General features: G+C 36.3%; 1 protein-coding gene across 7 annotated transcripts in view; it reads right to left on the bottom strand.

Moving 5' to 3' along the window:
- Positions 1 to 20,619, bottom strand: part of gpp (DOT1 like histone lysine methyltransferase grappa) — a 227,313-nt gene that overhangs the window by 56,913 nt on the left and 149,781 nt on the right. For 6 of the 7 annotated variants that reach the window (XM_069816090.1, XM_069816093.1, XM_069816092.1 and 3 more), the window contains one exon: positions 6,008 to 6,275. In XM_069816090.1, the coding sequence (XP_069672191.1) occupies positions 6,008 to 6,275 (268 nt within the window). Of the gene's footprint in view, positions 1 to 6,007; positions 6,276 to 10,431; positions 20,332 to 20,619 lie in introns of those variants that run through there. The other variant, XM_069816091.1, reaches the window with a different exon arrangement.

Below are 20,619 nucleotides of genomic sequence, written 5' to 3'. Positions count from 1 at the left end.
ATATTTTACATATTATGTGAAGAATGTAACATTTTTGTACATATCTATTGAGTTTTCAATTTTTTTATTAAATTAGTTTTATTTTTCAGAGTAAAATATTGAACTTTCTTTCATATATATTTGGAGATAAATCTTAACATCCCTTTACCATAACACCGCCTGGAGCGTCACCTTTTGCTCTCACTACAGTACACAATGCTAATAAAAAGAGGGCCCAAAACTGACGCCATTATGTTCTGTACACTACTATAGAAAATATGTGCTTCAATTTCTAAAACTGACAGTTTTGACACTGAATTGCTAGCTATTGATGCTGCTCTTCAGTGTATTACTCAAATTTCTGAAAAATCTATTTGCATACTTACTGATTCCAAGGGGGGCTATATTTAATATAATTAAATATGTACCAAACCTATACGCACATAGAATTATTCCAATTCAGAAACAGCTAGGTAAACTAAAAAAACTCCAAAAGGAAATAACATTTCAATGGATACCTAGTCATTGTGGTATACCTGGAAACGAGAAAGTCGATAATATTGCAAAACAGGCAACATATGTGCAACCAAGACCTCTTCAAGTGATATCTCTAACCTGTGCTTTTGCTTCAGTAAAATCTCATTTTATAAACCTATGGATCAACAAATGGCTCTCTTCTGACAAACGAAAAATTTTACGGTCTGTACAAAAGAAACCAAATGACGTGGAAATGTACAAAAACTTGCCCAGACATGTTCAAACATGTTTAACAAGAGCCAGAACAGGTCACATTGTCACTCAATTGTACCTCCACCGATTTCACATTTCTGATAATCCTACTTGTCTGTTGTGTAATAATCATGATGAAGATCTGGAACACATTCTTCTATACTGTCCATCCATAAACCACAAAAGAAGTAAATTAAAATCATCAGTACCAGTTGCAGAAGACACAGCCCTGCAGTATATATTGACTACACCCCAACTCTGGTTACTAGTAACAGGCATCTATAATGAACCGATCAAAATACCCCTCATTCTCGTGAAAAACAACAACTGAGTAGACTACAGTGGACTATAGTGGATTTTATGTTGTCAGCAAACAGCTGGATACATTAAGAAGATTGATTGATTGATTCTAAAACTGGCTTAAGAGAATAGTTCTTTTAAAAATAAAAATAAACATAAAACTGAGGATTCCAACCCTTTTGTCTGCAAAACACAGTACATAGTTCGAAGTGCTTCAATTCTATAATTTGCACTAATGCTTTCTCAGAATCTGGGATTGTCAGGTGTGCCAGTCATTTAACTTCGTTACAAATTGAAAGTAGGCTATTATTGAGGGATTTGTGTATGATGTCAGGTAAGTCAAAAGACCATTACGTGTGTGACACAAAAATATTTTTCTAGGAAATCTTAAGGCACAAGAAAAAGCATACATGTGGCAGAGACAAGTTGTATTTGCAAGCTATACAATATCATCATCATCCTCTTATCGTGTCTTCCTTTCGAAAGGTCGATTCTCAAGCTATACATTTAATTTAGGTGGTTATTTAACGACGCTGTATCAACTACTAGGTTATTTAGCGTTGATGAGATTGGTAACAGCGAGATGATATTTGGCGAGATGAGGCCGAGGATTCGCCATAGATTACCTTGCATTCACATTACGGTTGGGGAAAACCTCGGAAAAAACTCGACCAGGTAATCAGCCCAAGCAGGGATCGAACCCACGTCCGAACACAACTTCAGACCGGCAGGCAAGCACCTTAACCGACTGAGCCACGCCGGTGGCATCAAGCTATACAATGGGGTGGAAATGGCAAATCGACTTTCCAGGCTGCATCCTTTCACTTTAACTGACCAGTTAATATTACATATTTAATTAAATATTTCCCCAATATTTACTACATTTTTATGTACATATTTCGCACTTTAATATTACATAAAAATCCAGGACCTACTCAAAAGCATGATGAAAAAACATTAATCACATTTCACTCATCTTACAATGTCATCAGACTCGTTTCTTAAGCTCTCTAATCTTCAGTTCAATGGACAAGCAGCCAACTTCTCTCCCAGCCTTTTAGACTGTATTAGACTTGCACACGTTATCAGTGACTACTGACCACAACAGCTAAGGCAGTGGCACCAAGATTAAGTGAAACAGAACAATATGCATAATTTTATTACCCATGGTCATTCAAGTCTTTTACATTAGTTACATTTAGTTACTTTCTTTACCAACTGCTTAAATTAGTTACTTTCATTACCGGTAGACACCCTGAACAAGTATGATAGAAAGAATATTTGTTTTCAATGTGCATGCATTTCTCTGGCAAAATGTACTTAAGTACTGTTCCTAACTAAATTCAAAACCTAAGATCAATAGCTACAAAAATACCGTATGTATATTTGTATGAAATGAGCTTTCTATTACTTTCAGTTTTAAATGAAGAAGTTTTACCAATATGCTTTCTTCTACCAACTACATAATTTCTTCATGGTATCTACGAAAGAATGGAAGATTCATATTTCAATTAAAAAAAATGTTTCAACATCTGACACGCATGTGTATGTGTAGAGATACATACTACACATGCACGCACATACATAAAACACACAGATTTCATCCAAATAAACTTCTGACAGAAAACTTTTCCAAGTAACGTGATTCAAGCATGCAACAAGTTTCATCTCAAGGAGATTTGGAGAAGAAAGATTTCTAAGAAATTGTAGTAGCATTCTAATGTTTAGGCCCGTAACTTAAAGTCATTCGTCAATATAACACTGTTACAATATAGATACCAATTCCTGGACTGGAGGAAGTGGTCCTTATTTGTTACACAAGATACAGCAATTCAGTAAGGATAGTCTATTCAAGTGTGCTGCCAAACAAATTCGCCCAGTCTACATTTGAAAGACTGCTACTGCATCTTCTCATAGTTCTTCTGGAATGGCATTTGAGTTGATGTAGAGGGTTTCCCAAAGCTTGTTTTTACCGCATATGCGAAAATCTCCGGTTACAGTTGCTTGTAATTCTTTATGTGTAATTTGACTGTGTTAGGTAAGTTAGTTGTATCCCTCTGGAATACTGTGGTAGTCTTCTTTGCAAAGGAGTCTGTTACTTCATTCCCCATAACGCCACAGTGTGCAGGGAACAACTGGAGAACAACCTCTTTTTATTTTGTTTTCCTTCAAGTTTCTGTAAGGCCCTTAATGCCATTTTACATTTTAGAATTTTCTTATTTTCTGGGGTTATATGATTTACTATAGCTTGTATGACATAATTATGTAAAGTCTGATTAGATGACTGCACTGTGATAAGTTCTTGAGCAGCAAAATAGATGTCTTGAAATTGGGTCATATGTTTAATGTAATGTGAAAACAATTCCTGCTGGCCCTTCATCAGCAAGGGACTCATTGGTGTAGATGTGAAGCCAGTAGAGTTCTGGATAGTAGCTAGGAATTGTCTCTATGATTGTGGTAATATAACCCCACCTTCCAGACATCCCAACCTCAGACGTGGATTACACATAAGCCACTGCCTGGAGAGAAAACCAGGAATGTCGAAAGACAATGTGGTAGCATTGGTTAAAAATATACTTACTTTTTTTTGACATATTTCCGATTTTTACTTATGTTCTGAATTAAAATTGGATTCAGTTGAGCCATATCACAATGTTGCTAAGTATCGAAAGCATTGGTAAGTATTTCTGTATCTGCACAAAGATTGTACATACATTATTCTTGTTCAATGTTGGACAATATCTTAAAGAAACAAAACTATAGCAGCAAACTCTCTGGATGTATTCGTATTTTATTATATAGGTGGCAAAACCACTACAAAATCCAACAAAAGGCCAATTTCGAAGTTACGATAAGGTGCCATTTCATTACTTCGTGCTGAAGAAAAATGTAAAATTTCCTTCACCACAAATGTGAAACCTATTACGTTCACTCCTGCTTATGCCATTATGCATAACTCATACCTGAGAGTACTACTCTGGATATAATACTGTATATACCTCAAATTCATTCATAACATAATTAACTCTCTGGGCAGAATTGGAACAGGAACAATTCAAGTCATCCTTGATTTGATTTTAAGCGTGGCATGAATTATCAGCTAAAACAGCTTGAATTTAAATTTAAATGCAACTTTCAGCAAGCAAAGATGGTAATGGGGATTTTCCATCCCTTTCTAACTAAACTACCCTAGTCGCAAGGCTCGCAAGAAGCTAGCTTTAACATTTAAAATAAGTAGTTTCCGAGTTATCCCTTTTCGTCAGTTGTGTTCAGTTGAAGTGTTAATGTGCATTGTGGCTGATATAATAAATAATGAGCGAAATAACAGTTCCTGACACTAATTTACTTGAATTTTTTTAGGACAATTGTATTATCAAGACTGACTTACGAACAAAAGTGTAACTTAAAAAACAAATGACCGACTCCCTTGCTGTCAATGAAGGACACAACCAAAAGACAGACGCATACTTACGTAATGATACTAATATTGTGATTTCTCTATGACAGGGAGTGAGCTAATGTTACACGTATACATGTCTATTTGTTAAGAGATATGTGTAAACCGTGAAATCATATTTTACTACGTATCATTTGAGATCATTCCTTTTGGTGTTACTTACGATGTTCCAACCAATCTTCGACTGCTGACTTGAAATTGACTACTATTTATTTTAAGACTGTATTTTTGTAATACGTTTTCTCATATTGCATGAAAGACAACTTGAGTTAGCTTCCCCTGCTCAAAATTTCATGCTACGCCACTGGTAATCATGTCTAGAAGATCACAAAGAATACACCAGCAGTAAACAGCATTCTGGAAGCAAGAGAACTAGCAGTCCTTCAAGCAGATGTTCCTAGCATTTTCAACTTACAACTTTACGTAAACCTCTGACTGAGGTTCCAGCTGATATGTACAGACCCAGAAATAAAATTTGAGCCACCTGAATTTTCAAAGTTCCAGTAATAACATACTGTGCATGCTCAGTAAGCAATATGGTATAACTGGAACTTGAAAAATTCAGGTGGCCCAAATTTTGTTTCTGGATCTATACATCTCTTATCAGGCAGTACACTTCACTTGAGAACATGTGTCAGAGAGAACAATTGTTGCATACATTTCAAGTCTTATTAGTGTAATATGTTACTAATCAGCTATGTATGCAATGGGGGCGGGGGGGGAAAGAACTGTCCATCCTACCCCATTATCTCCTTAGTTGCCTCATGAGTGATGTCTTATTGATTTCAATTATGAGGTTCCAACTTGTATTCGGACAATTTACTAAACAATAACTTTACATATTGCTATTACAGTACGTATTAGACTAATTCAATACTTATACTTTTACACTTTCAACATTGTAACAGTAATCAACGATCAGTAATGCACTACTCCCTCTTGAAATTTTGTATTTCATAATTTATTACTTAGAAACTACTTTCAGATCATGTCCCAAGCATTGAATACTGATAATGTGTGTTGTCTACTTTCTACCTGAATGAATTCCCAACAATTTTTAATGTTGTCACCTACTTTCTACTTTTTGGCTGACTGAATTCCCAATAAAAATACAATTTTAATGTTGGAAATGCAAGTCGTATTTACAATGTTTCATATCATACAACTGAGGCTTTAGTAAATATAAAAACTACATAAGTCACACTCGACACATTCAATACCATCCTAACCCACAGATGACAATGTGATGCAAGATTTTTGGGTCAGAATTCCAGAGTTATGCATCAGCTCCAACATCAGGGAAGGCAAAGAAAGGGAATGAACTGTTAAGAGCTATTCTGAAGGAGAATCTGCCCTCAAAAACATGTGATCCAACATATCCAACAGATAGTTGTACCCATTACCTGTTGAATTTGTCCTAAAAAATAGCTCTTGGTAACAGATTCCCTGACGACAGAGCTGCATCTGTGGCATAGTGCAAAGCTCACAAATCTCGCACCATGTGGAATGCTGTGAAGTCCTGAAACGTAACTAACAACTTACCACTGAGATTGCGATCCGTGATGCGAAAGTTGAGGGGACAGAATGATTTTGATGAAACAATACGGGCTCCATCCTTCAAGTCTGCAAAGCGCTCCTTCAGCATGTGGTCGACTGTCGGGCCGAAGGCGAAGTTGTTGACAAAGACAATGGTGGCACTGACAATCTTCTCACGATGTTCATCTGTCAGGAAGTCTCCCTTGATCAGGCGGTAGTCTCCATACTTCTTCCCGTACCATCGCATCCACTTGCGGAAGTGTATGTTCATGCTCTGTGGGACAAAATCATGACAAGCTGTTAGAAGTAGCCAACTTTCCATGCCTCACTAGCATCTCGACAAATGCTACTTTTACCCCTACAAAACCAGAATCAGCTTGTGTTCACAACATTTCCTTTCCATTCCAAGGTCACTCATACTTTGCTCTTATTGAAAACAAATGGTCTTGGCCTCAGCTACAGCCATTTCTTTTGAGAAGGATCTACAATATTAAGTCCTGAATATAATGCATGCTGTTGGGTTGGTTCATAAGTTCGTAGCATTTTTGTTTCGCGTGTTGGTACTCCAGTTGCTATGGGTTTATTTATCGATTGTCATTTTTTATTTGAAGTTCAATTGTTGTGCTTGAGTTTACATATTGAAGTTTTCATTTTTGCAGATAGTGAGTGGAGCTGTGGACGCTAGAAAATGGAGTGTCAAGTGGAGAAAGTGGAACATTTCCTACATATTCTTCTTTTTGAGTTCAATAGAGGAGTGAAAGCAGCGAAGGCGGCCAGAAACATTTGTGCCGTGTATGAGGACAATGCTATCATAAAGAGCAAGACAATAAATGATTTTCTCGTTTTAAGGAGGGTCATTCCGACATTAGTGACATCCCACATTTAGGAAGACCTTTAGAGTTTGATGAAGACCGTTTAAAAATATTAATCCACAATGAACCACGTCAGTGTACCCGAGAACTGGCAAATGTGATGAACTGTAACCATTCCACCATTGTGCAACATTTGCATTCAATGGGCAAAGTTAAAAAATCAGGTGTATGGGTACCGCATGCTCTAAGCCAAAACCACAAAAATTAGCAGGTGGTCATAATGTGCATCTTTGCTTGCTTGTCATCGATTGGCTTGTGAACAACATCGAACATTCCTATCCAATATCGTTACTGGTGACGAGAAATGGTGTCTTTATGCTAACATAAGAAAAAGAAAGGAATGCTTGAGCCCAAACAAAAAAGCAACTCTCTGTACACAGGCCAGCATGCATTCACAAAATATAATGTTATGCATCTGGTGGAACTGCGAGGATGTGCTGTACTACAAACTGCTGCCTCGAGGTGTAACCATCACTGTCGACATTTATTGCCACCAACTGAGACGTCTTGCACACGCAATCAAAGAAAAATGACCAACAAGATTGCATGAAGTGATGCTACTCCACGATAACGCCTGTCCGCACTCTGCTAACCTGAAACAAAATACTATCCAGGAGTTGGGTTGGGAAGTCAGTCTGCACCCATCTTATTCACCTGATCTTGCGCCCTCACATTTTCACCTTTTCCACTTTCTATCAAACAACCTTCAAGGAACTTCTTTTCCGGATGAAAATGCACTCTGAACATGGTTTGACAACTTCTTTAACTCAAAACCACGCGACTTCTACAGGCGTGGAATCGAAAAATTATTCCAGCATTGGCAGACTGTTATAAATAGTGAAAGAGAATATATTATCGACGATTAACTTCTCTCTTATGTGTATCTGATGTGTTTAATAAATGCTACGAACTTATGCATCAACCGAGATGCTGAAATGCAGACATGTCTGCAAAGCAAGGAATTTAATAGGTGAGCAACAACAGGTAGTCAGAGAGTACTGCTATTGCCAGCAATACTTTTATTCACCGATAAGGTTTTACATGATGTAAATGTGCAATATTGGACACATACTTTATTTCCTTGCAAAGAAATCCATACTCAGAATTTATATCACCCTTATCGAAATGCATCACATTTATAAGGGTTTAGATCAATGGCGAAAACTTGACAAATGAGCTCGTTGGTCATCTGACAAGAAAGTTTTGTAAAAGAGTCGTGTAATAAAAATAATGTTCATCTACACACAATCATGACGACTTCCATTTGTTTGCAACGGAGAAAAATAACTGTTGACCCATCTCACATAGCACTCACTAACCAAGTCCTCAAATTATTAACTGGCAGATCTCATATCTGCACATTCTAATGCATTCTATTAAATTGTTCACATACGCGACTTTGCCCCACCTCAAATAAGTACACAAAAACCTAAGTTATGCAAGAAAATAGCTCACACTTTTTACAAGGAGTGTCACAACGAGAATAACATTTAAAAATGCAAACTGTTTGCTCTCTTGAGTGAAGAAGTAAGGTATTTATTAGACACATTCTGCAGTCATTTTGAAACAATCAGTTACATAGGGTAAATTTAAAGGCGTAAAATCAAAAAATTTAATCATTCCTCACCGCCAGATCAATGGGAAAGAGGCAAAGAGATCTACATGGTCGGAACATTACAAATGGATGAAACAGATAAATTATTATTGGACAAGGCTGTTCAGTCATTTTTAAAAGCTCCAAACTACACATTAGATTCCTTTACCTCTTCACCTGACCACAACATAGATTTAACCTAATACTAAATGTCCGCTGTAAATTTCTTCCCTTAGTAATGGCAACTATGAGAAAGCTTTCTGTAGATTTTTTCTCTTGATGAGCTGTGAAAAGTCGCATTTTTATATTAATTTTCGGCGAAGGCAAAAATTCAGTGAGGACATTATAAGACACAAGGTTAAACGATGTTAAATAATATCAGCAACAAGAAAGTCATGAGAGTGCCTTACTTACTTACTTACAAATGGCTTTTAAGGAACCCGGAGGTTCATTGTCGCCCTCACATAAGCCCGCCATCGGTCCCTATCCTGTGCAAGATTAATCCAGTCTCTATCATCATATCCCACCTCCCTCAAATCCATTTTAATATTATCCTCCCATCTACGTCTCGGCCTCCCCAAAGGTCTTTTTCCCTCCGGTCTCCCAACTAACACTCTATATGCATTTCTGGATTCGCTCATACGTGCTACATCTCAAACGTCTGGATTTAATGTTCCTAATTATGTCAGGTGAAGAATACAATGTGTGCAGTTCTGCATTGTGTAACTTTCTCCATTCTCCTGTAACTTCATCCCACTTAGCCCCAAATATTTTCCTAAGCACCTTATTCTCAAACACCCTTAACCTATGTTCCTCTCTCAGAGTGAGAGTCAAAGTTTCACAACCATACAGAACAACCAGTAATATAAGTGTTTTATAAATTCTAACTTTCAGATTTTTTGACAGCAGACTAGATGATAAAAGCTTCTCAACCGAATAATAACACGCATTTCCCATATTCCATTCCGAGGCTTATTGTAGGGATTCGTAACAAGCTGTTTTTTATGGTGATGGGTTGTTAGCCCTTCGCCCAACCCCCAAGCTAGAGGACCACCCCTTATCGGCTGTCCACGACTGCTTATTCAATATATTCACAGCTACCCTCCATATCTGGAGGCGTCTCCTCTATCCGCAACCTGAGGACACGCCATGCCATGGTGATAGGGATCCACAATACATGGCATGAGAGTGTCATGACATTAAAATAAGCATTACCAGTGCCCTGCTATCGAATTCGTTTCTCAAAATACTATTGCTTAGACTCAACAAACAAAGAAGGACAATGTAGTATTATGTATTTCAATGTGTACAATTTTACTGTATATTAGTCTAAATGACTACAGTGGCTTCAGGAAAGATATGACTTCTGATGTCTCTAGTAAAGCACGCGGAAGGTACAGGGCCAGAGCACGATGTTGCAACAGCATTCCCCTTTCCCTCACCCCAATGGCAGACAGTCTGCAAGAGGGAGGACAGGTGAACAAGCAGACAGATAAGCATGGAAGGAAAGTTAGAGAATGTGTCTGTTGCAATGCCGTGTCTACTTTCTGAATGGTGCTAGTTCCCAATGGCTGAGAGATCCAGCGAGCGGACGGGAGTTCAAAAATATACATTATGGCGCTGTCACAAGTCCCTTCTTTGCCTGCGGGAGCTATATTCCCTTTTCTCTTCTGTCAATTTTAACTAGTTAAATCTCATTCTGTCGCTTGCTGCTGACAAAAGTTGCCTTGTGTCTTTCTTTTTTTCTCGCTCTCAAATCAGTTTTAGTTCTGTTAGGCAACTACATTATGCATTTCGAAAAGTTTCCTAGTAGTCAGTTGCATTGCAAACAAGGTCTATTCCTAAGAACGAATAGGAAATGTTGAATGATATAATTGAAGATATTTTCCCTTAGATGTCTTAAGTAACTTCCGTATTCACAGAAGAGTGATAAAGCTAGAAAATGGATCCTGATTACAATTTACATCTGATGAAAATTCCACTTCATTATGATGACAAGGATGCGTGATCCTCGATGTGATGAATGGGTTGATATTCTCTCACTCCTGCTGTTTTATCACGAGGAACATCCTGTCTCTTAGTCGTTACTGATTACTCCATGGCCCTTCCTTAGTCACTTTCTCGAACAGGTAATAAATTTCTTTCAATAGTTACTAGTAGTAAGATGAAAGATATAAACATTTAACAGTCCATATCTTCTAAGAGATTAGTTTACAGCCTTCTTTATTTCAGAAATTCCAAGCCCTCTATTATAAAATTAAGCGGAAAAAGGATTACAACATAAACGTAAATGCTTAATTGATAGGTATCCAGTGTGTAGAGATGTGGATAACTAAGATCTTTATGAACACTGTCAGTCTGGCAAAGTTGAATTATGGTACATTCATGAAGTGAGGGTAAATGCAAGGCACAATTTATTACCCATTCCCACATGAAAGGATGTTGAGAGGCGGAGATGATGGTTAGCAGAGTTGAAGTCTCACACAGACGTAGCCTAAAAGGAGTCATCCTAAGGGTTTTATCATGTTCTATTGGTTCTAAACCGCAAATCTCGATCTAACAGTGATAATAGTAACCACTTAATCACATTAATACAATGTAAATATAAGTATATTTGAACTGAATTATGCTCCACAATTCTAATTTTCCACATCTTTACCATGATGAACTCCATCAGACAGAAGTAAAAAAGAAACAGATGATGTTCAACTTTTTTTTAAACTCAAAGCTACTGATTCCAATCTCACGTTGACTGAAGCGCTTGTATTCCTGTAGGATTGATGTCACATTCACGCTGGAACAGTAACTAACAACTATGAGATACAACACAGTGGCAGGTAAGGTCGGGTCACTGGGAATGCAACACACAGGAAAATTAAGTTACTTGATTTTGAAAAGTCACAACAGCACCAGCCTCTTCTGTATATGTTGATTAACGTGCAGAAGCAAATAAAGGAAAGCTACTTTTCAACTTGTATAATGTGTTGTTGCAGGAGACAAATAAGAAGAACGATGGAAGACAGAGATGCCAACAAACAACAGTTTCCTTTTTCACACAATATTCAAAAGCATATTCTTCATAATTTTTCATTCAAATCACGATCAGCCAATTGATAAAAATGTTCAAGGCAATACATCAGAAGTACCTATTAGAAGATGGATTTCAAATGAAAGCTTACATTCTTCAATATAATGCTCATTTAATTTCAATAGGAATCCAAAATTATGTAGCAACAAAGCTTTTCTTCTCTTTTCTCTTTCCTTTCTCCTTTATATTCTTCCTGTTTTTCCTCATCTACTTCTTACGACGAGCTTTGACTGCCAGCATCTTCATTTTTAATTCATATTTCTACTATATTCCACGAAATATCTTGAAGAAATTAATTCAAGAAAATAAATTTCCTTTCATACAATACAAATGCAACACACTCCAGTAGCTAATTTGACATGCAATCCAAAATAGCACCAGGTCTGTATTCAGTAGTATTTATAGTTTATTTACTGGCCAGATTAATTTAATTATTCTGTAAAATAAATGAATATGCTTTGATGTAAGGCAGAAAAGCAGTACTGCAGCAGCTATCTCTTCATAAAATAATAAAAATTATGTCCAAACTGCAGATCTCTTCCACATTTCAGACAAAGTCAAGTATTGCATCACGAAGTTCATAACATCACAACCAAGGATCACATGCACATATCCAAGGATGAAACATTATCTACACACAATCTTCCTCTTACACTGCTACACTAACAGACGTCAGTTCCTTGAAATTTGCATATGGTTGGCATCTCTGTGACAAAAGGAGAACTGGAGTATAGGACTGCCATCTTTTTTTACAGGTCACTTTAATATAGATTACTTTATTGTACATAATGCTACTTCTATACTGCAGGCCATCTTTCAAGTACTTGTGAACGAAAGAAGAAAATTCAATTGTCTGTTCCAATTGTATGTAGGCCTACTTCTTTTGATGTGCACATACACCATTTAAGATTATACAATTTTTATGTGACATTATGCGTCTTTTAATATCTCTCGTTTCGTCATCTCAAAACATGGCCTCGCACTGCAGAGTACAGGCCTCAAGAAACCACTGCATTGCCGGGGAAACAAGTTACTCTTCGATGCTGGTAAAAGAAATTACTTGGTCGCCATAATTTCAGTGTTTGTGGTCTGTAGATTACCACATAAGTAACAAGCACAGATTCTTCCTTTAAAACAAAAACCATAGGTCTGTCGTAAGTCTATTAGCAGCCACTTCATTCATCTCACTGAAGAATTTTTAAGTCTGTCTACTCATCTGTGTTGTCATTATTACTAATTTTACCACAATGAAATATATTCAAAACAGAAGTTTTTCTTCAGGATTCCACATATCCAGTTAAAAACTGCACACATGCTGGACATAAGATTCGTATATTTCCGTCACTAAAACTAGTAAGTGATAGATAAATAGTTGAAGGCAGCAGAGATATTTGTCTACGTGAATTTCAGATAGTCAATGAAACCTCTCAACACACCACTTATCGAATGGCGAAAGTGTCAGTTCCCTACACTGGAGATTCTAGATCAAATCCCAGCAGGTTCAAGTGGAATTTGTTGTGAGACGAATTTTCAGGATACACCCAATTTCCCTGCCATCATTTCACATTCTCTCCATTATTCGATCACCTTATCACCAATGAAGAAAACAGAGGGAAACTACAGCACCATGCCACAACCTTCCCAGGACAGCAACTCCATGAGATTCTATGGCGAATGTTCTATGTCGCAAGTGCCAGTAACCATAGAAATTCGTGGATGTGATACCAATACCTGAACCTTCAGTATAGCATGATGATGAAAACTATTAAAGGAACATATAAAGCTTTCACAGATTAACAAAGCAGGGTATAATAAGGTACGTCAAGTCACTCACTAAGATACATCAAGTACAAAACACACTCTATCTTCTCATTATCATATTCTCTTGCCAAAATTTGCCATCTTTTACAATTAGCCTAATCATGTGAAGCAATACTTTTCAAGAGTAAGCAAGTGTGATACTGTTCTATACGAGATAAAATCAAAAGTAGATTTAAAATTTTATCTACAGTGTTTCACAATTATAGGTACAAACTGCAGGGGCATGCAGGGGACAACGAAACAAGGCAAAAAGCCCTAATAAATACAGGTCTGGAAACCAGCCATTTCAAAAATCTACGGGGTTTTATTATGTCTAGTTATTAAAGGTGCTATGGAGTTACATAACATCAGATAAACACTAGAGAAAGAGATTAACATATACTCAGTATGATCACTATTCATGATAAGGCAGGCATCATTACTTTTCCTCATGAACAATTGTACACATTCGAATATCCCTGGCATGTCTCTACTTGACAACCACTGACATATTCCCAGAGTTTGTTAACATTATCAACATTTCAAATATTCCCAAACAAAAAAAAATGCAGAGGATTCATGTGGAGGGACCTGGTAAGTCACGGCTCATACACCTGTTGTGGAAGCTTGTGCGTAAGAACTCCCGAACATTCAAATGAAAGTGAGTCGGTGCTGTCATGCATGTACCACAGTACATTGTAATGGTTACAAATGTACGAAGTGTATTCAGTTGGTGGCCAAATTGATGATACTATATCTCGGAAACATTGGTTTCTGGACCTATGTTTATTAGAACATTTTGCCTTGCTTCATTGCCCTCTAGTCACCCCTGCAGTTTGTACCTGTAATTGTGAAACACTCCGTATTTAAGTCTTCTAAGATTCTTTTCTCCTACATTACTGTAAAAAAGGCAGGAGCAATACATCGCAGGGAGCAAGTACTTAAATTCTTATACAATTTTCAAATATAACCATGACAATCACTACAGAGTATTTTTAAAAGCCTCACTTACGGAAATTATTAACGCTCTCTTCTATCAATACAAATAATTTTCACGTTTTTTTATAAGTATTTTGATAATCTTAACATAAAAATTCAGTCAGTCATAATAAAAAATTCGACGTCTGTGGTTAAAAATTTCGACTTTCAAGATAAGAAACTCTTCAGTTTGGTAATTAAAATAACCAGAATTGCATTGATGAGGAACAGGATATTCTCCCCTCACCTAGGAGCACTGCTGCCCATCAACACGGAGATCACAATGCAGGAGTTTCAGAAGAAGAGCACAGAGAAGCAAACAAGTCTTTTGTTTATCTGAAAATTAATTCCTTGCTTTCATAGTACTTATTATTTTTAGAGAACTTTTCAGTTTTGATATTTGCTACTAGTAATTAATTTAAGTGTCAATGTTTGATATGAACACATTTTGAGATTACTTCGTGGTTATTGTCCATTTGTAATAAAAAAAACTCGAAACGAACCAAACCACTACCAAAAAAGTATGAACATGTCTATTATTATGTTGATACTTTAGTTCATGGAACATAATGTATATGGTTTGATGTCTTAAAAGGATGAATTAATGCAAATAAGCCTATTTGCATGATATTAAAAGGACAAATCACACTTAAGACTGCCAACAGGCGCATTGCGCTCCATTTCCAAAATTATTTATAGAACTCAGCAATATCAATAAAGTAAATTATACATTTCAAAAAACATCAACTACAAGAGTATCTTTCGGGTCCAACATAACAGTTTCTATTGTATCGTCAAGATATCAAAGTGACATAAAATATGAACAGATGATCCAAATCCTAATTTACGATATTTTCATACAGAGTCTAGATATCTTTTTATAAAGTAATGTGTCACATCTCGTAGCAAACTTCATGTCTGTCCTACTAGTATCCTCACGTTCACCAAATTTCAGTCCTTAACATGTATTATCAGGCAATACATCTCACTTGACTATATATGTTAAAGGAAGAAGAAATGTTTGTATGCATCTGAAATCTGACTAGTGTAATATGTAGCTAGTCGGTGATGTATGCAATGGAGGGAGAAAGAAACTGGCCACCCTACCCCATTATCTCCCGTCTTAGTTGCCTCATAAGTGGTGCCTTCTTGGTATCACTTGTGAGGTTCAAACCTGTCTTCAGACAGTTGACTAACAACAACAACAATTACAAAATGTAGGAGGACATTACAAGTCATCACATGTCAATGTCTAACTTAAATGCCAGAAGTAAACTATATTACAGAGTTCAGATTATCTGCAAATATGACACACATAACAATCCCAAAATTAGTCCCAACTCTTTTCAAGCCCAGGCAAGTTGATGCTCTACTCAGAAGAGCATAATACCTTATATATTTCCCATACTACTGTCATACTCGACACTGTTAACTAAAGGAGGGTATGATTTTGAGAAAACACAATTTAATGATAAGTTCTGGATGGAAATTTATGATGTAAAACTTACTACAGAAAAGCCAAATTATACCATGCTCAAAAGTTGCAGAGTTATTGATAGAAAAAGATGCAGTCTGACACTTTCTCAATTAATGTATTTATTTACCTCAGGCCACAGCTATAGCTTAATGCTTAATTAGTGGGAGATTGGTAATGAATAGGTCCTTAGAGATTTCTTTTTCTTTCTTACCTTCCAGTTATTTTGTCAAGTGTTTCTCATGTGTTTAAAATTAATGAGAAAGAGAGGTACTGCTTCTTTCCTTAAAGCAATATTAATTTCACCGATTACTGAGAATCAGTCATTATTAGAGTTTGTATTTATATGCACTAGAAGTTAAGAATAACAATGAGTGTAATTGAGTGGATATAGTGTCGGTTAAGAGGGTTTTGGGCCTGATTCACAATACTCAAAAATGTAATAATAGAGAACTAGACAATGCATCTTGTGCAGATTTGTAAGTGTCAATCAAGAGGATTAAAAACCGTTAATGGTGCCAAAGACAAATATGAATGAAAAGAATAACATCTAAAAAGAGTGGGGACATGCACTTTATGTTTATAAACTATACTGACTAACAATATTAACTTTTAGTGCACATAAATCCGGGCTCTAGTCATCAATACTAAGCAAAGACGACACAACTTTTTCATTTCGCTTTTATGATAAAGTAGTCACTATCTAATAACACAGAGGAACAGAGGAAAACCACGTCTGTTGAGTGAGATACAAATATGCATCTAAATGTAAATACAGAGGAAGAATAATGTCGAGATAGTATCATTAAAATGTATTAAGGAAATAAAAGTATATCTCTTCGTTTTTCAAGGTTTAGGCCCCTGTGACCTGTTCCAATCTCAAGACTTGAAATTCATCTTCCCATCTTGTAATGGGTCTTCCAGAAAATCTAGTTTCTATTGGTTTGCAATTTAGAAGCATTTTAGGAAGTCTTGATTCTAGCATTCTTAGCATGTGTTAATACTAGTTTGTTTTATAGTTACCATTTTTTTGGGGGGGTTAGTGAAAATGCATTTAATTCTTCTCTAATCGTCGTATTTATTTATTTTTTGTTCATAAAAGTATATCCTGCTAATGGTCTTAGAATTTCATTTCAGCTGCTTCTATCTTCTATCTGATCAATTTGTAGCCAAATTTTCATGTAATTATATAAGGCATTGTCATTACTTTATAGAACTTTTACTATGTATTCTGCATTATTTTATTTCTCAGAGTTCTCCGAATAGAGCCACACATTCTTTGAAATCTGTCCAATTTAACAATGTCGATTTTTGTTTCATGCCATTAGGTCCTAAGTAGTTATCAATAGGCTTATTATTTATCAATAGTTTACATCTTACATAGAAGTACATGTCTTTTGTATTTTTATGAACATATGAAAAACATTTCCATAAATAAATCACAACAATAAAACTGACTCGAAACTAGAAATACAGTAAAAAAAAAGGAAGAAAAAAGATAGACTGAACAGATATTGGACACAAGATTCATCCATTATCAGTTTCACTCTGAAGCAGCAAGCCACTGCTGCAACCTGATGGAAGTAGAAGATCAGTATATTCATTGAAAAAGCAGCAGATTACAACTTTTCCTACCAAGATCTTGACAATCTTTGAGCATTGTGCAATTTGAGTCAGTTATATTTACTATTATATCACTAACTTCCATCTGAAACTATACCATCAAAATCGATTATCCCAAAAATGTATTAACTTCATGAAGTACTGAAGATACGGAGGTATAGTGACATCACTTTCATTCCAAAGCACACGTCTTTCTTCCCAAGCCCTCTCTTTTCTCTGTGACTCGGCCCATGCGGCTACTTCAAGACACTAAATATAAAAACTGCGTGCACCCCCTCACTTTCAGACTTTCAAATTGGTTTGCATGATGCACAATCCATGGTAGCCAATATCAAATACAGAACATAGTACACAGTATTGGTACATAGTATACAGTCTTCAGTTTTATGTATATTTTGATAGTGATCTAAACAGTCGATTTCAAACATTGAAACACAACGTCCATAATTTTTAATTGGTTATTTAACGATGCTGTAACAATTACTAGGTTATTTAGCGTCGATGGAATTGGTGATAGTGAGATGGTATTTGGCGAGTTGAAGCAGAAAATTCGCCATGTGATTACCTGACATTCACCTTACAGTTGGAGAAAACCTCAGGATAAACTCAACCAGGGAATCGAACCCAGGCCCAAACGTAGCTCTGGATCAGCAAGCAAAGCACCTGAACTACACCAATAACTTACTTCCATGACCGAAGGTTGGAAAAACACAGAACAAAAGAATTTTAAAAGGAAAACACTGTGACCCATCATTCAAAGGGGTTTACTTTGCACTATGTTCACTCTTGCGATAGAAGGAAAATAGAAGTAACCGCCAAAACATGGATTTTCAGATTATGTAGTATATCATATTTTATGCTACTTTGATGTTGGTACTCCCAAATTGCTGGGATGGACAGTTGTCTATAATATATATATATTATATTTTCGATATCCAAAGGAAGTAAGTCATAAAACAATATGCAGAGTGGAACATTCATCCCATCATATCTCAAAATGAAGGTTTTGAACTTACGTATTTTCTTCTGGCTTCTGAGGTAAGCACTGCTGTTAAATACTGACAACCAGATGGCGAAAAAATATTCACTAACAGCAGTGGCAACTCATTGAGTTTGATTACAGAGGCTCGGTTATAGAGGATGTCAAATGAAAATATTGCAAATTTAAAACAATTAACCATGCATAACGATTACATGAACTTCTCTTATTCATCTGAATTAAAACAATTTAAAAAGGGAAGTGTTTTATTTCCACAGGGAGGTTGCCGCCAAAAAGTAATTAGGTTTCTAAAATCTGCGATATACCTCCTGTTTATATTTTGTGTATGTTTATACCTTCTTCCCAGACAGTTAAGTATGGTTATTCACACCATATAAATATTTCTTTATAGTTCCCATTAGCATTTAACGGTAACAGTAATTTTTATTCAGCTTCAATATTTTTGGAAGTCTGTCAATCAACTGGAATAATCAGTTGTAGGGACTCTAAATAAGTGAATAGCTTTCCTGGCAAAGGTACAGTGGAATTTATTCTGGCCATACTCTTGTCACAGGCATACCTGCCAACCTATAAAAATGGAAAATAGGGAGATTTTTATTTCAAGAATAAAACATGCGGAGTGTTTGTTCACTTCATTCATGGCGGAACACAATCTGCCAATTGCCTGTGCAGATCATGCTGGTCCACTATTTAGGAAAATGTTTCCGAAATTTGATATAACAAAACAATATGGGTGTACCACGATAAATGATGATAATTTTTTAAGAAAGGCAAAAGCAATGTTGAAGACAACAAGAATGAGGCACATAAGACAGTTATACATATACACATACCCATATTGTTTTGCTATATAGGATTTCGGAAACATTTTCATAAATAGTGGCCCAGCATGATCTGCACAGGCAATTGGCAGATTGTGTTCCACTATGAATGAAGTGAACAAACACTCCACACGTATGACATCATTATTTTCGTTTGAGAAGAAACTTTTGTCGATTTTACGATTCCATTCTTTGCAGTGAACATTGTCTTCATGTTTTACAGTTTTGAAGTTCGTAATAATATCCCCTTTACCACCATGGGATACACTTATATCACACCGGCAGATAGTACAAAAAGTGACATCTTTCTTTGATTTGGTTATACATACACTTCTTTATAACACTGTTCATACTTTTTACTTCTTCTAGTTTTTTCAATGACATCGTGTTCATCTTGTCTTCTACACCACAATTACACAAACTAGAAAACTTATTTCCTTGCTGCAATATACACTTTCAAGTTCCACACTGTCGACTGGGATGCTCATTTCGGGGCCGTGCGCAACTCTTTTACCTGGGTGGAGGATACATGCTAATACATTGTCAGAACAAGCGCTCAAATTTCCCACCATGGCCGCAGTCAATGGCATGGATTTCGCCACACAAAAATCGATTTTCCCACATAAAAGCAAACGCGGAGAAAATTCTGAAGAATGACATTTCGGAAAATTGGGATATGGGTCAAAAATTGGTACAGTAATCTCCCGATTAATTCAGGAGGATTGGCAGGTATGCACACGTAATGAATAATCCGCTTCATAGCTTGATATTACACCAGAATCCTCAATCAGCAAGTGCTGAACTCTGAGAAATGAAAGAAAGCTTCTTAAGAAATTTCGCAAGATTTAGACTGTATCAACAGTTACGTGACAGGTCAAGTTTAAAGGTTCATAACGTTCTTTCAGAAAATTTCTTCTATTATAAAATAAAAGGTACTGGTACACAGATTTGTTGAGTAGCATATCAATACCTACAAGTGACGGACATCACTGATGATTCCTTTTGTAGATGATGTGAGCATTATGATGAAATATTCTCGCATATTCTTCTGCCACTATGATTTGAATTGAGTGAAGACTGGCGGAAATATGTGCCTCAGGAACTGCTCTCTGGTTTGTGAGTATTTAAAGGAGGCTAAAGGAACCAACATACACGAGTTTAAGCAGCTTTTTAATTCCTGTGGATGCGTCACACAATGAGATAATTACATTGGCCTAAGTACTAAGTGTTACAACCATTATGTCGATCTTGAAAAAAGAATGAAAAAGAATAGAAAGAAGTATCTTATATCTCGCTTAATAACAAAATTAAAGTGAACCTCTGATGCACCATGTCTGTCACACATAACACGGCATTGGAAAGAGTACA

The sequence above is a fragment of the Periplaneta americana genome, chromosome 17 (assembly GCF_040183065.1).
Source record: "Periplaneta americana isolate PAMFEO1 chromosome 17, P.americana_PAMFEO1_priV1, whole genome shotgun sequence".
NCBI classification, from domain to species: domain Eukaryota; kingdom Metazoa; phylum Arthropoda; class Insecta; order Blattodea; family Blattidae; genus Periplaneta; species Periplaneta americana.
This window is presented reverse-complemented; position numbering and strand designations above follow the sequence as displayed.